Source organism: Nelumbo lutea, chromosome 1 (genome assembly GCF_056320005.1).
Source record: "Nelumbo lutea isolate HS-2025 chromosome 1, American lotus-T2T, whole genome shotgun sequence".
Lineage (NCBI taxonomy): Eukaryota > Viridiplantae > Streptophyta > Magnoliopsida > Proteales > Nelumbonaceae > Nelumbo > Nelumbo lutea.
This window is the reverse complement of record NC_142684.1, coordinates 198,974,463-198,989,041: the sequence shown is the minus strand read 5'-3', so window position 1 is coordinate 198,989,041 and position 14,579 is coordinate 198,974,463. Positions and strand designations below refer to the sequence as shown.

At 40.5% G+C, this 14,579-nt stretch overlaps 1 protein-coding gene across 2 annotated transcripts in view; it reads left to right on the top strand.

Annotated features, from left to right (window-relative positions):
- Window positions 1-14,579, top strand: part of GCP1 (glycoprotease 1) — a 63,066-nt gene that overhangs the window by 46,110 nt on the left and 2,377 nt on the right. For both annotated transcript variants that reach the window (XM_088962154.1, XM_088962153.1), the window contains exons 9-11: window positions 11,222-11,297; window positions 11,437-11,520; window positions 11,620-11,734. In XM_088962154.1, the coding sequence (XP_088818280.1) occupies window positions 11,222-11,297; window positions 11,437-11,520; window positions 11,620-11,734 (275 nt within the window). The remainder of the gene's footprint in view (window positions 1-11,221; window positions 11,298-11,436; window positions 11,521-11,619; window positions 11,735-14,579) is intronic.

The following is a 14,579-nucleotide window of genomic DNA, read 5'->3' as shown; positions in this document are numbered from 1 at the left end:
AGGAGGTCAACTAGAGTTATGAGTTAGTTAACCCTAGCCATCAGCCCCTCATTATATTTGTATTTAACTTAAAGATGAGATGTTACAAGGATGCCCTTAGTAGGGTGGCTACTAAAACTGAATAGTCACAACTTTTAAAAAGTAAAAAAAACTAATGGGCCGAAGGCCCAACAACTTCCTAATTAAATAAAAACAAACTAAAGACAAACCGGGCCACTCAACAAAACAAGTCGGCCCACTCAACAAACCTCTTTTTTGTATCGAGAAACTGAGAATAGGGAAGGGAAAAGGGTTTTCAGGGGAACATCTCCAACCCAAATATCCTTCCAAAAGAGGACGGAGTTACCATCACATACATCATACCTGATAAGACTGAGAAACTGAGGAAGAATATTGTGCACTGCTTTCCAAGGGGTTGCTGAAGTTGCCTGCCTTGATACACCAGTATCCCATCTATTCCCTGAGCCGCCATGTATGCTTCCTATCACCTCATGCCACAACCTGACACTTAATTAAATGGTCTTTTCTATTTTCCCCCGGTTCCCAAAGAAAGTCTCTCATTAGTTTTTCCAGCTTCTTAGCTTCCCTAGTTGGGATCCTAAAGACAGAGAGATAGTAAGTTGGAAGGTTTGCAAGTGTAGCTCTTATTAAGGTGATTCTTCCCCCCAGAGATATGTGGTTCTTTTTCCATGAAGCCAATCTCTTCTCAAACTTCTCTACAACTGGGCACCAGAACCTACTCTCCCGAGGATTTGCTCCTAAAGGAAGCCCCAAGTAGGTCAAAGGCCAAATGGAGATAGAACACTCTAAGCCCTTGGCAATAACCTCCACTTCTCTTGACTCCAAATTAACCCCTGCAATGCAACTCTTTTCAAGTTGGACATAATTTCAAAGTTCCTAATCAGCATCTTTAAACTTCTCACCCTCTCAACCTCAGCCCCTTCGCAAAAAATTAAAATGTCATCCACGAACTGGAGATGGATAACTGGGGTCTCATTTCTACCAACTCTCCACCCTCTAACTACACTTTCTCAATCAGCCTTATAGATTAAACGACTAAGCACATCAGCAACTAAGGTGAAAAGAAAAGGTGAGAGAGGATCTCCCTGTCTGATGCCTTGACTAGCTGAGAAGAAATCCTTCACCACTCCATTCACTAGGATTGAATAGTGATAGGAGCTAAGACAACCTAGGATCCAATTACATCACTTTTCTTAATACTTCACTAAGGAACTTCCAGTCCACCATGTCATAAGCCTTTTCAACATCCAACTTACACACAAAGCCTTTCCTATCGGATCTCCTCCAATCCTCCACACGTTCTTTGGCAATCATTATTTGGTCAATTATTTGTCTTCCTTGTACAAAAGCCCCTTGGGTTTGGCTGACTAAGGAGGGGGTCACTTCTTTAAGCCTTAGAGGTAGAACCTTAACTAGGATTTTGTAGATGCCCGTCACCAAGCTAATTGGTCTGAAATCCTTAGGATGAATAGCATCAGGTCTCTTAGGAACTAGGGCCAGAAAAGTGGCATTTACACCCCTGCTCACTATGTGATTATTTGCAAATTCCTTAAAAACCTCAACCAAAACATCTCCACATTCTCCACATTATTCTTTTCCTTCTTTTTGGCCACATGAAGGCAGCTGGATCAAACAATATCTTAGTCTCCATTGGCATGTTCCACCTGCACCCAAACAAAGAGAAAAACCACTCCCAAAATATCTGCAGCAAAGAAGCAACTGATTAGTAAGTGGTAACATGATTCACCATCCGATTTACATAAGAGTGCACCAATGCAAGGAAATACACAGAAACGGCCTCTTCTTTTGTAGGTAATCCAGAGTGTTAACTTTCCCATAAGCCACTTCCCAACAAGAAGCCTTAATTTTTGGAGGAATCGGTTGACATCAAACTTCCTTAGAAGGAATGGAAAGAGTGATAGGGGACTGGCAAATAGCACTAAAAAAGAGGCACAAGAAAAGAGACCTTTAGGACTTGGGCACCAAACCCTTCTGTCCAGTTTTGGAGGCTCTAAGCAAACTCTTTGCCCCTTGAGGTGGCCCATTGACTCGTATGGTCTGTGGGGAAGTGAGCTCAATAAGAATTAGGATATCTTTGGTGGACCCAACCTGAATATCTTGTCCAGATTAGCTTGGGTGTCCTCAGTGGGGTCAGTCTCTTGGGCCTCTTCTTTGCTTGGCCCATTGGTTTGCAGGAGGAAAACTGGTTGGTCTTTACATTTGTGTAATGGACTGAACCTCTTATCACAATTATAGTAGAGGCCTGTCTCCCTCCGGGCCTGCATCTCGACTCATGTTAGTTTCTTATAGAGGATGTCGAGCCTGAAACCTTGGGTCTCTAGTTTAGTGGGGCTTGGAGTAGGACTCCAGCCCATCTTCTCATCAACAGGTCAGCCCAGTGGTGGTGTAATAAGTATGGGATTAAGCCCTTGGGGTTTTCCAAGTGGTTTCTTAAGGCAGCCCAGTTTCTCCTCATATAGTTGAGCCAAGTCCACAATGGCCATAACAGTGGAGGGTTTCATGGATTTCACCTCCACCCTAATATCATCTCTCAACCTGCTGATAAAGCAACCTAATAGGAGGGCCTTTTCTGGCCACCTGTGAACTGTGATGGAAAGGTGTTCAAACTCTATTTGGTACTCTCGTGGGCCTTGTTTAGCGTAACTTGGAAAGGTGCTCATCATAGCCCTCGAATCCGGTAGGTCCAAATCGCACACAAAGAGCTTTAGTGAAATCCGCTCAAGTCACTTGAGGGTGTGACTGGCAAAACCACTGAAGATCCAATGTTTAGGATCCTCACTTGAAAAGTTTTGGAAAACCAGTTTGGTTTGTTTCCACTGCTGTGGTTACTGATCTGACTGGAGCCTTCTCCTTTTCTGGCTTGGTAAGGACAATAGACAAAGCGGTCTTAATCTCATTGATGTCTCCTATCCAACCAATGCACTTGTTAGTGGAAGAGGACCTGGTACTCACCATTGCAATGCTCCAGTTGGAGCTTTGATACCAGTTGATAGGTTCTTCCTATCTCAGGAGCTTCTTTGAGGGAGCTTAGGCCTCCTACAAAGAAAAAGAATAGGGTTGATGCACTCAAAAGATAATCCCCTTTATTCCACATATATGTGTATATAAGGATTACATCATGTGGGAAGCTCTTCAATTGTAATTAACTTGTTGACGCAGCCCTCTCACATAGGTCTTCGAGTAAGGCTGGATGGGAATCATGCTAGCGGGCCGAATAGTGGGGATTGGCCTAGCGGTGTGCCTATCAAATAGTCTTCTCCCTTTGAAATGGCTTGAAAGAACTCGTAGCAAATTTGTGGATGGTGTAAAGAGACTGGGCCGAATGGGCCCTAACAGCCTCTCATGTGATATCTTTTATTTTATCTTTTATTTTATGTTGATGGGCCTCACTTAATGGGCCTGTTATTTGCTCTTATTTTACTTTCTTTATGTAAATGCCATGTTGGCCGCCCACTTAAGGGTATATTTGTCATCATCAATTTTTTAGAGATTAATAAAAAATAGGGTTAGAGGAGAAGGGGGATTAATTCAACTTCTTCTTCTCTTACCTCTTCTCTTCGCCATCTTCCTCTCTTATACAGTTATTCAGATCTGTTCTATTCTGCTAATCACTAAATTTAATCTTGATATTAGGGGACTGATTTACATCTTGGTATCAGAGCGGGTTCAGTTCCTCTTTCTTCTTTTTTTCTTTGTGCCTGTACACTTTAAAATCAAGAGTGTATGGAGAGATAGGTTCTCTATAGTATTGAGAATCACTTGCCTAGTTGGTAGAAGGGTTTGGAGGGTTTAGTTCTGGCTAGATTTTGCCAAGAAGTTATGTTGTTTTGCTGCTCTGCCCAAAACCCTAGCCAACTAGAGATTTTCGAGTTACGAGGAAAGGTGAAGCTTGGGTGTGGCGCTCTGTGCTTGGAAGGTGTCTTGTGACTGCTAAAGGAGGGCGGTTCAGGTTTGGAAGAGTTTGGGTTACTCTGGTAGGTGTGGTAGTGTCTTCTCTCTCCCACTCATCTGTTGGACGGAGCAAAACCCTAGTTTTTCAAGCACCCAAGTTCTGGTTTGACTTCAAGTAAGTTTACATAGTCAAAATTTTCTGTTCTTTGATTTTCGTTTGATTAATGGAGACATACGGAAGTGAGTTTAAGCAGGTGCCAACTTCTGGACCTGCTCCAGTAGATTCCGTTTTGACGGGTGTTACCACATCTAAGCTAGATGGAACGAACTATCTTGCTTGGGCCCAGTCTATAAAAATCTATGTTTGTAGTAGAGGAAAACTTGGGTATCTCACAGGCAGCAAGGTGAAACCCAAAGAGACATACCCTGAATTTGAAAGATGGATGCAAGAGAACTATACTGTTATAGGATGGTTAGTCAACTCTATGCAACCTTATATAAGCCAACACTATCTCTGGATGTCTTCGGCTAAGGAGATATGGGACAGTGTAACTGAGACCTATTCATAGAAACTGAATGTAGCCAGAGCATACAAATTGAAAAGTGATGTGAAGAACTTGAGACTGGGGGAGAAGAGTGTGGCAATCTACTACTATATACTAAAGTCCATATGGCAGGAAATTGATGTTATGGAAACAGTGGTATGAGAGAGTAAAAAGGATGCTGAAATGTATAGAAAGCTAGTGGAGAGAAATAGGGTGTTTGAGATTCTCACTGGACTCAACCCTGAGTTTGATATTATCAGACAAAACATTTTGGCCAGGGATGAGGTTACTCTTTCACAGGCATATGCTATGATAAGTAGTGAGGAGAGTAGGCGGTAGGTGCAGTTGCAGAGTCCATCTACAAAACATTTTGCACATGCGGGAATGAAACCGAAGGGCCCTACTGAGAAAAGAGAGCAGTTGTGTGAATATTGCAAGAAACCACGGCATACAAAGGACACCTGCTGGAAGCTTCATCCTTAACTTCTTCCTGATAGATTTAAGAACAATAATAACCCTAAGAAGGGCAGTCAGGTGGGAAAATCCAAGACTGCTAACGTTGCTACAGTGCCTGAAGGGGGAAGTAAGGAAAGCGAAGAAAAATCAACTATTGAGCAGTTGGCTGCAATGAAGCTGGATTTTGAGAAGTATGGGAGGCTCCTAAATCATTTGGAAGCTACAGTTTCTTCAACTCACCCTTCCAACAATACATCATCTTCATCGGCTTTTGCTCACTTAGGTACTCGTGCTTCTGCGAATCATGCTTCAGCTTCCAGTAATCATAAAATCCCTTGGATTATTGATTCCGGTGCATCAAACCATATGACCATCCTATCTAACCTGTTTTGCTCATATAACCTCCTCTCTGGGAAAGAGAAAATATCCCTTGCCGATGGGTCCCTTGCCCCCATCTCTGGTAAAAGTGATATAAAGACCTCTGACACCCTATTCTTATCTTCTGTTCTTTATGTCCCTGAGCTTAACACAAACCTCGTATATGTTAGTAGCTTAACAAAGTCAATGAATTGCAGCATAACTTTCTTTCCCACTCATTGTGTTTTTCAGGACTTGCAGTCTCAGAGGATGATTGGGAGTGGCCATGAGGCGAACAGAATATACTTGCTGGACACACCGGATCTAGCTTTGGGACCACCTCATGTAGTTGCCTTAGAGTCAGTCGTGTCAGAGTCTGTTAACAAAATTTTATTATGTCATTTTCAGTTTGGAGTCATCTGTTCCTAAATACGTTTAAAGGAGTGTCTTTATCAAGTCTTCATTGTGAATCATGTGAGCTGGAAAAGCATTGTAGACATTCCTATTCAATTAGCAATAAAAGATCATTTTCTCCTTTCCATATTGTTCACTCTGATGTGTGGGGGCCATATCACATGCCAACCATGGGGGGTTATAGGTACTTTATCCTTTTCATTGATGATTACTCATGTTACACTTGGATTTATCTCATGAAATCCATGAACTCATATCACATGCCAGCTATTGTGAAAAATTTTCATGAACTCATCCTCACCCAGTTTAATACCCGTATCAAAATATTCCGCTTTGACAATGCTAAGGAGTTTTTTGAGAGAACCCTCTCCACCTATCTTGAAAATTTTGGGGTTATTCATCAAAGTTCTTGTTCCTACACTCCACAACAAAACGGGGTGGCGGAAAGAAAAAACAGGCATGTGGTTGAGGTTGCCAGATCCCTTTTATTTGCATCCCATGTTCCTATAAAGTTTTGGGGAGATGTTGTTCTTACTGCTAACTTTCTGATCAACCGTATGCCCTTCCGGGTCCTTGGCTTTAAAACCCCTTTTAGTCTTCTCTTCCCGGATGAGGATCTCTTTTCTCTTCCTCTCCGTGTGTTTGGGTGTACTTGCTATGTGCATATTCATAGTCACCAAAGGCACAAGTTTGAACCAAAGGCTCATAAGTGCGTGTTTCTGGGATATGCTTCCACATAGAAGGGTTATTGTTGTTTTGCTCCAGTTCGTGGCACCCGCTTTGTATCTCGGGATGTCACGTTTGCAGAGTTGACTCCCTTCTTCAGTATTCCTCCTAAGGAGGAGAAATCTGATGAGTACTTTGCTATGTCTCCAGCTGTTCCGCTTCCCATTCCTTGTGAGTCCGATCATGGGGTGTCCACCTCTTCCACTGGACCTACCCCTGATGCCCCTGCTTCCCCTTCTGCTCCTGCTCTCCAGAGGTGGTACCAAAGGCGGAGATTCAGACATGTGCAGGTTGTTTCTACTCCTTCAGAAGAGCACCTTGCTACTCCCATCATTCTTGAGGAAACAGGTCAGCCCTCTACTGACCCATCTCTGAATGTTCTAGACCTTGACCTTCCTATTGCTCTTCGCAAGGGCAAGCGGAAGTGTACAGCCCATTGTATGTCCAAGCACTTATCTTACAGCCTTCTCTCCCCTTCCTACTACTCTTTTCTTGCCTCTGTTTCTTCCCATGTGATACCCAAGTCTGTACCGGAAGCTTTATCTCAAGCTGAATGGAGGGATGCTATGATGACCGAACTTGATGCACTGCATAAGAAGCATACCTGGGACATTGTGGACTTGCCGGAAGGAAAGGAACCAGTGGGTTGTAAATGGGTGTTTACTATTAAATATCACTCCGATGGCTCTGTTGAGAGGTTTAAGGCTCGCTTGGTTGCTAAGGGTTACACCCAAATGTATGGCATTGACTATCTGGAGACATTTTCTCCTGTAGCTAAAATGACTTCAGTCAGGGTTTTACTTTCTCTAGCAACTACTTTTGATTGGCCCCTACACCAGTTTGATGTTAAGAATGCCTTCTTGAATGGAGAACTGCATGAAGAGGTCTATATGTCTCTACCTCCAGGAGTGTATGAGAAAGAAATGAAAGGCAAGGTCTGTAAACTACACAAATCCCTTTATGGTCTCAAACAATCTCCTCGGGCTTGGTTTGAGAGATTTCGGGCTGCTCTTGTCTCCTTCGGCTACATTCAAACACAATCTGATCATACACTGTTCTTGAAGAGAAATGACTCTCTTCTTGATTGTTTATGTTGATGATATTGTGGTCACAGGTAATAACATTGAAGAGGCCAGTAAACTAAAAGCATTTCTCAACTCTGAATTTGACATCAAAGATTTGGGAGATCTTCGGTATTTCTTGGGCATTGAAGTTGCTCGATCTAAGGATGGTATATTCATATCTCAGCGCAGATATGTCCTTGATCTTCTTGCTGAAACTGGTAAACTTGGAGCTAAACCCATCTCCACTCCCATTGATCCTAATCATAAGCCTTCTGCCACAGATGGTGCACTTTGTCTGATAAAGGAGTGTTTTAGAGACTGCTTAGGAAGTTGTTATACCTTTGCATGACTCGGCCAGATATTTCCTATGCAGTAAGTGTTCTCAGTCAGTTTATGCATTCTCCCAAAGATACTCATCTAGCTACTGCAAAAAGGGTTCTGTGCTACTTGAAAGGTACTCTAGGGAAAGGTATTCTATTTGCTAAGCATGGTCACATGAAGCTGGAAGCCTTTACTGATGCAGATTGGGCAGGATGTATTGTTGACAGAAGGTCCACCTCTGGTTATTGTGCTCTGGTTGCTGGGAATATTGTTTCTTAGAGGAATAAGAAACAATCAGTAGTTGCTAGATCTTCAGCTGAAGCAGAATACAGGGCAATGGCTCATGGTGTGTCAGAATTACTATGGCTACGATCCCTTCTAGAGGAGTTGGGGATGAACTACAAAAAACCAATGATGCTCTATTGTGACAACCAAGCTGCTATCAACATTGCACAAAATCCTGTTCAACATGACAGAACTAAGCACATTGAGGTTGATAGGCATTTTATAAGGGAAAGAGTCTCTTCAGGAGAAGTTTGTTTACCATTTATCACATCAGAAGAGCAACTGGCTGATATCTTGACCAAGGGAGTTCCCAAGGGGAAATTGACACACTATATAAGCAAGTTGGGCATGATTGACATCTATGCTCAGCTTGAGGGGGAGTGTAAAGAGACTGGGCCGAATGGGCCCTAACAGCCTCTCATGTGATATCCTTTATTTTATCTTTTATTTTATGTTGATGGGCCTCACTTAATGGGCCAGTTATTTGTTCTTATTTTACTTTCTTTATGTAACTGCCATGCTGGCCGCCCACTTAAGGGTATACTTGTCATTGTCAATTTTTTAGAGATTAATAAAAAAATAGGGTTAGAGGAGAAGGGGGATTAATTCGACTTCTTCTCTTACCTCTTCTCTTCACCATCTTCCTCTCTTATACAGTTATTCAGATCTGTTCTATTCTGCTAATCACTAAATTTAATCTTGATATTAGAGGACTGATTTACATCTGATGGAGTGGTGCTTAAAGTTGGAAAGGGTACCAGAATTAAGATCTGGAGGGATGTGTGGTGTGTTAACAGACCCCTTCAGCAATCTTACTCAAGTTTGTTTGCTGTAGCACTTTGACAAGGAGGCCACCATTGATCAACATTATGAACTGATAGAGAATAGGCTGATGTGGGCACCAAAATTTAGAAGAAACCTACAAGACTGGAAGGTGGCGGAGGCGGCATTGTGAATGGTAAATTCTTGAAGTCCCAGCAAAATAGACCTGTGTGTGAGGATGAGCTGTGGAAGTGGGAGAAAGGTGGTAAGTTCTCTGTTTGCTCTTTTATCAAAGCATTGGCTGCTGAAGAGGGAAATCACTAATTCCATCTGATATCTCGTTTATGCTCTGGAAAGTGGTATGGAACAAGTTGTCACAAAGGAGAAATTAATTAGGAGAGGCTTGAAAATTCCAAATACTGATTGTGTGCTGTATGGCCATACCCTTGACAGCAGATCATTTATTTGTTCATTGCCCCTCTAAGGATGATGGAGTCTGGAGGAGTATAAATACTGGCTGTATGGTGATTTAGTACTGTTTCTCATTCTATAGGGCTAACTTACTCTTGTACTTTTTGGGCAAGGGCCCTCAGTAGTGAAAATATATATATATACTTTGCCTTTGCCCTTTCTCAAAAGAAAAAAAAAATGCAGATACATGCATGTGCGCAACACAAACGTCTCTCTCTCCCCCCTCCTTCCCTCCCTCCTATAAATTTTTATCAACTTTTATCCTATAAAGTTTCATCCCAAAGCTTTTTCTAGAACCCTAATTTTTGAATTCTGGAAATTTCTCTCATGAAGAGGATTTTTAGTCCTTTGCAGAAAATTCAGTCAAAATGCCTTCAGATTAAGTCGCCCCATATAATCCTTCATTCTAAATATCTCTACATAGTTTCATTAAAAAATTTCCATCCATGCACCTAGTTTTGAATTCTCTATTTTTCATGGAGAGTCATCAATTCTAACTTGTCCCAAAACCTTTCCAATCCCCAAGGAAAAGGATCCATTATAATGCTGATTTGGCAGGATGATTATTCCAGGAAACTGGGCTCATTCTGGGTTGAGGGTAGTTTGGTCATTTTGTCTGTTGTACGTGTGGTCCAACTTATTAGTTTGATTTGTCTAGTCATAGTATAGTTGTGTTTAAATTTTGAAATATTGATCAAGTCATCAGGAAGTTATTTTTTAAGGTGGAGAATAAGTGGAAAAATCATAATTTTGAGTTTTCTTATTTAAAAAAAAAGTTAGGTAAACCCTAGACTATATTGTGTGACATTGCAAACACGGTCTTCTTCTTCAATTCCATTGCAAACATGAATTAATCCCGATAAGTGTTCTCTTAGTTTCCTTCAATTCCAACTTTACACACTTGCTCCAAAGAGAATCTTTCTCCTCCTTCCAAACTATCTATCAAACCTTGGTGAAAACCAGGCTTGGTTCAGCCATCTCCCATATTTTATGTCCCTTTCATCTTATTAAAACAGTTTTCAAGATTTCCACTGAAAATCTTAGTTTTTCAAAAGTTTCCATTTTGAGTGCTCTTTTCATTATATGGCAAACCATCACAGAGCCTCTTGAAATTCAATCCCTTATTTAGTTTAGCACCCTAAATACCCCTTTAAATTATTCCAATCTCAAGATATACAATTTTTGTTCTCTCTCTCTCTCTCGCTCTCTCTAAATCTCTGTATATGCAGGAATTTCCACTCTAAATTTATATAAATCCTCTTCCGCCCTCCCTAAACCTTCCCCTAGCCCCACAAGCTCACCTGAGACATATTTTCCCTCAAATTTGTTGACAGTCCAGCCTTGGGCCATATCAGTCCTATATTAAGAGTTGCTGATCTTTGCTAATCATGTTAAGTTTCATTAACTTGATTACTTATCCCAAGAAAGAAGAAACTTGATCTCATTTGTTTGACTTCATTATACAGATACAACATCTAAAACTTACCATTAATGCAAAATCTGAACTATCATGAAATTGCCTAGCTATAACTTACTGTGTTTCACATTTATAAAAAATTTAGCCACTTGAGTGTATATTAGAGAGAAATCCTTAATGGCTTTGCAGGTGATATGAAGGATAAGTAAAAGGGTTGTAACATAACTATATAGTACATGCCCATATGTTTATTCTTTTTAATAAATAATAAAGGGGTGTATTAGTGTATTAGATAAATGTAAAGGGGAAACAAAAAATTACATATGCCAAAAATACTGATAAAAATCTCAGCAAAGCATAATATTATTCTCTAAATATTTGACAGTTAAAGCTTCATGATTAAACTCCTTGCTTATGTCTTACTTGCATTCAACTTCTAAGTTACTGATGTTTTCATAGGTTGTATGCAGTAAAGCAGAAATTCCAATTTCTTCTGCAAGCTGTGAAGACAGAAGCTCACGAGCTGATATTGCTGCCTCTTTTCAGGTTTAGTAGTAGTATCTGGCTTAATAGAATGAGTACGTGTAATTGTTACAAAGTATTGGTAAAAATAGCAATGGGAAGGCCTTGTATTCTCTCCCCTGTTAAGTATTGATACACCTCATCAAGGAACTTTACTATGCAGCGAGTTGCAGTATTACACCTAGAAGAGAGATGTGATCGAGCAATTGAGTGGGCATTGAAGATTCAGCCTTCTGTTAAATATTTGGTATGTGTATTAAAAATATTTGCTTTGCTCCTATCCTCCTAATAACTGCCTACTGATTTATGTCATTTGTCCTGGTTTTCTACTTTCTACCTTATATAGGTAGTGTCAGGAGGTGTTGCATCAAATAAATATGTGAGGACTCGCTTAAATCAGATTGTAAAGAGGAAGGGTCTGCAACTTGTTTGCCCCCCTCCAAGCCTTTGTACAGATAATGGTAGGTGGTATTTATGTTTTTCTTTCATTTGGCTACCATATGGATGAGATACTATTTTGAGTATCATGCATAAAAAAATGCCAACTGACAGGAAATAAAAGTATACTCATAGCCATCTTTCATTCTTTCCACCTAAGTTGGGTTGGCATCATAATCCGTTCCTCCATTCCAGACGAATGTCATTCTCTTCTGTGAAAGAATAGGCCAGCTTCTGCCCGAGTTAAGCTTTGCTTGTTGTTTTTTAATACCAATCCCAGATAATGTAGTGTTTTTTATACCAAGCCCCAATATTGTCATGAATTTTATTTTGTTTTTCAGTAAAGCACAGAATTTCATCGCAATTTTTTTTCATCCTCTTGATTTTTTATCGGAATATGCACATGTATGTTTTATCAATCAACTTCAAAACTGTACAAGTTAAAAGCATTGAGATGATGCAATGCGTTATTCCTCCCTTGCATATGTTATTTAGTTAAAGCCTGGTTTATTAATAAAATTACTGATAAACAAAGCTAAAGAAACCAAAAGCACGATACTTGCAGGCATTTTATATGTGAAGTTTTTATCTCCTCCAGACAAGTATAATAAATCATTTACATGCTTCTTTCCTAATGGGTTTTCTCTCTTTTTTTCTTTTTATAATCATCATTTCTTTTTTAGCTCAACTTACAGATCTATCTGCATTAAAACTAATTGTGCCTCTTTTTGTATTAGCTACTATCAGTGTTAATGAACTCTCCTTAATGGGTAAATTGTCCTTGTCAGACATGTGTCAGATTTGGACACTCCACAGGCCCTTGAGGGGGGGCACTCGTACATATGTTTTTACTCTTTTTCCTTAGTTCTATGGTATAAATGAGCATCTAATGTTCATAATGAATTTCATATTTTCATATAGAATATCTCTAGCTAACAAAGATGGAGTCCGGATAAATGGAAAGCCTGCTCTAACTTGCCCCCATTGGCGCAGGTTTGGTATACCCCTTACCAGGTTAGGAGCCGGGGAGAATTTCTTAGGTAAATGTCTGACCCCTTTTTAGTTCAGGTTGAGATCCAGTTTAAGCCTATTAACCGATCAGTCCATAATACCTATGTGTGGGCAACTCTCTTCTACAGTTTACTATAACAAAGGTAAAAGAGCAGACTAACATGGAGCTTCTAGTCATGCAAATTTAGGGGTGCAAATTGGGCAGAGTTTAAGGCACTGGAAGGGTATATAGAAGTTTTATGAGCTGGGACAGGAGGGCAGAAAGTGAATGTGCTTCAATTTGCTGAGCTCAGCTTGCTAATATGGGGAGGTCCCACATATTGAGAAGTTAGCTTCTACCCTGGATTGCCATGTGAGTGTTCTCCCCTCAAAATATGGGTGCTATTAGGTGCCAACTACAGATCCCAGGCCATTTGGGATCCTGTTATTGAGAGGTTCAGGAGGAAATTATCAGGTTGGACGTGCAGATACTAGTCAAAAGGTGGAAAAATCATGCTCATTAAAAGTGTGCTGCCCTATTTGCCTACCTACTATCTTTCTTTGTTCTCTATGCCAGCGTCAGTGGCTTGAATTCTGGATAGGCTGCATAAGGATTTTCTATAGGAAGGCTGAATGAGAGGAAACTACACTTGTTTGCATGGGATTCATTGTGCAAGACCAAGGAAAGGGAGGGATTGGTTTTAGGAAGCTGAAACTAATGAATGAAGCACTTCTTTTCTAAGTGGTTGTGGAGATATGGTGAAGAAAGGAACCACCTGTGGAGGCAAATTGTTGAGTGTAAATATGGTAGTAACCGTACAGATTGGGATTCAAACCCTCCTCATCAGCCTTATGGTACTAGTGTTTGGAAGGGGATAATGAATTTAATGCCGGAACTCTCCAAACATATCAAACTGAAACCTGGGAACAGAAAATATTCTCTTCTGGTCTGATGCCTGGTGTGCAGATCAGCCGCTTGGTGAGCTTTATACTTCTACATTGCTTCCGACCGCGAAGGGTTAGTAAGGGATCACATGGAGTTCTTGAACAGCCAGCTGGTGTGGGTCCCTCATATCCGGAGGAATTTGAATGACTGGAAGATCCCATTTCTGATAGACCTGTTTGGAAGGCTCAACTCTGTAAGTTTTAATCTCAACTCTAGGGACACCAGAATCTGTACTAGAGAGAACTCATGCTGTTTATCCACCAAGTCCTGCTACCAAGCTTTGGTGGGACCTTTCCAGAAGATCTCTTGGTCCTGGATTTGGAAGGCTCATGCCTCTTTTGCTGTGGGTTGCAACAAGGGAAATAATTCAAACGGTAGACCTACTGTCGAGATGTGGATGGGTTTTTGATAATCAGTGTAGTGTGGCTTGTCCTCTGAATCTGTATTGTGAATAGTTACAGTGACACACCAATAGACAATTGTAAAGAGTTGACGGTATCTCTCCCTCATTTATGGTAATACAAATACCTTTTGCCATACAGGTCAGCTGGGTTGGGGTGAACCCCTAACCCAACCTGAGTTGTTCAACTCTCAACCAAATGATATTGGGTTGGATTTTAATCAGGTTGGGCTCAGGTTTGGTTTGGGTTAATATAATATGTTCAGTTATGTTTTTTCTATGAATCCCAATTTTTTATAGGTTTTAATGAATCCCAATTTCTTCACTTATTTTTACTCTTGAAAAAATGTTCACTTATTAAACATAGGATTGCCCTAACTAACATGGGAGCGAGATTATGGTGCTTTAGGAGTATAATACCCTTGCAGTGAAAATAGAAAAAAAAAACAAAAAAAGAGTACTATACTTGTGTTACACTAAAATCTTTGCCTTTAAAATTAAATTATTGAACCCTACACCAAAGTTAAGTAGG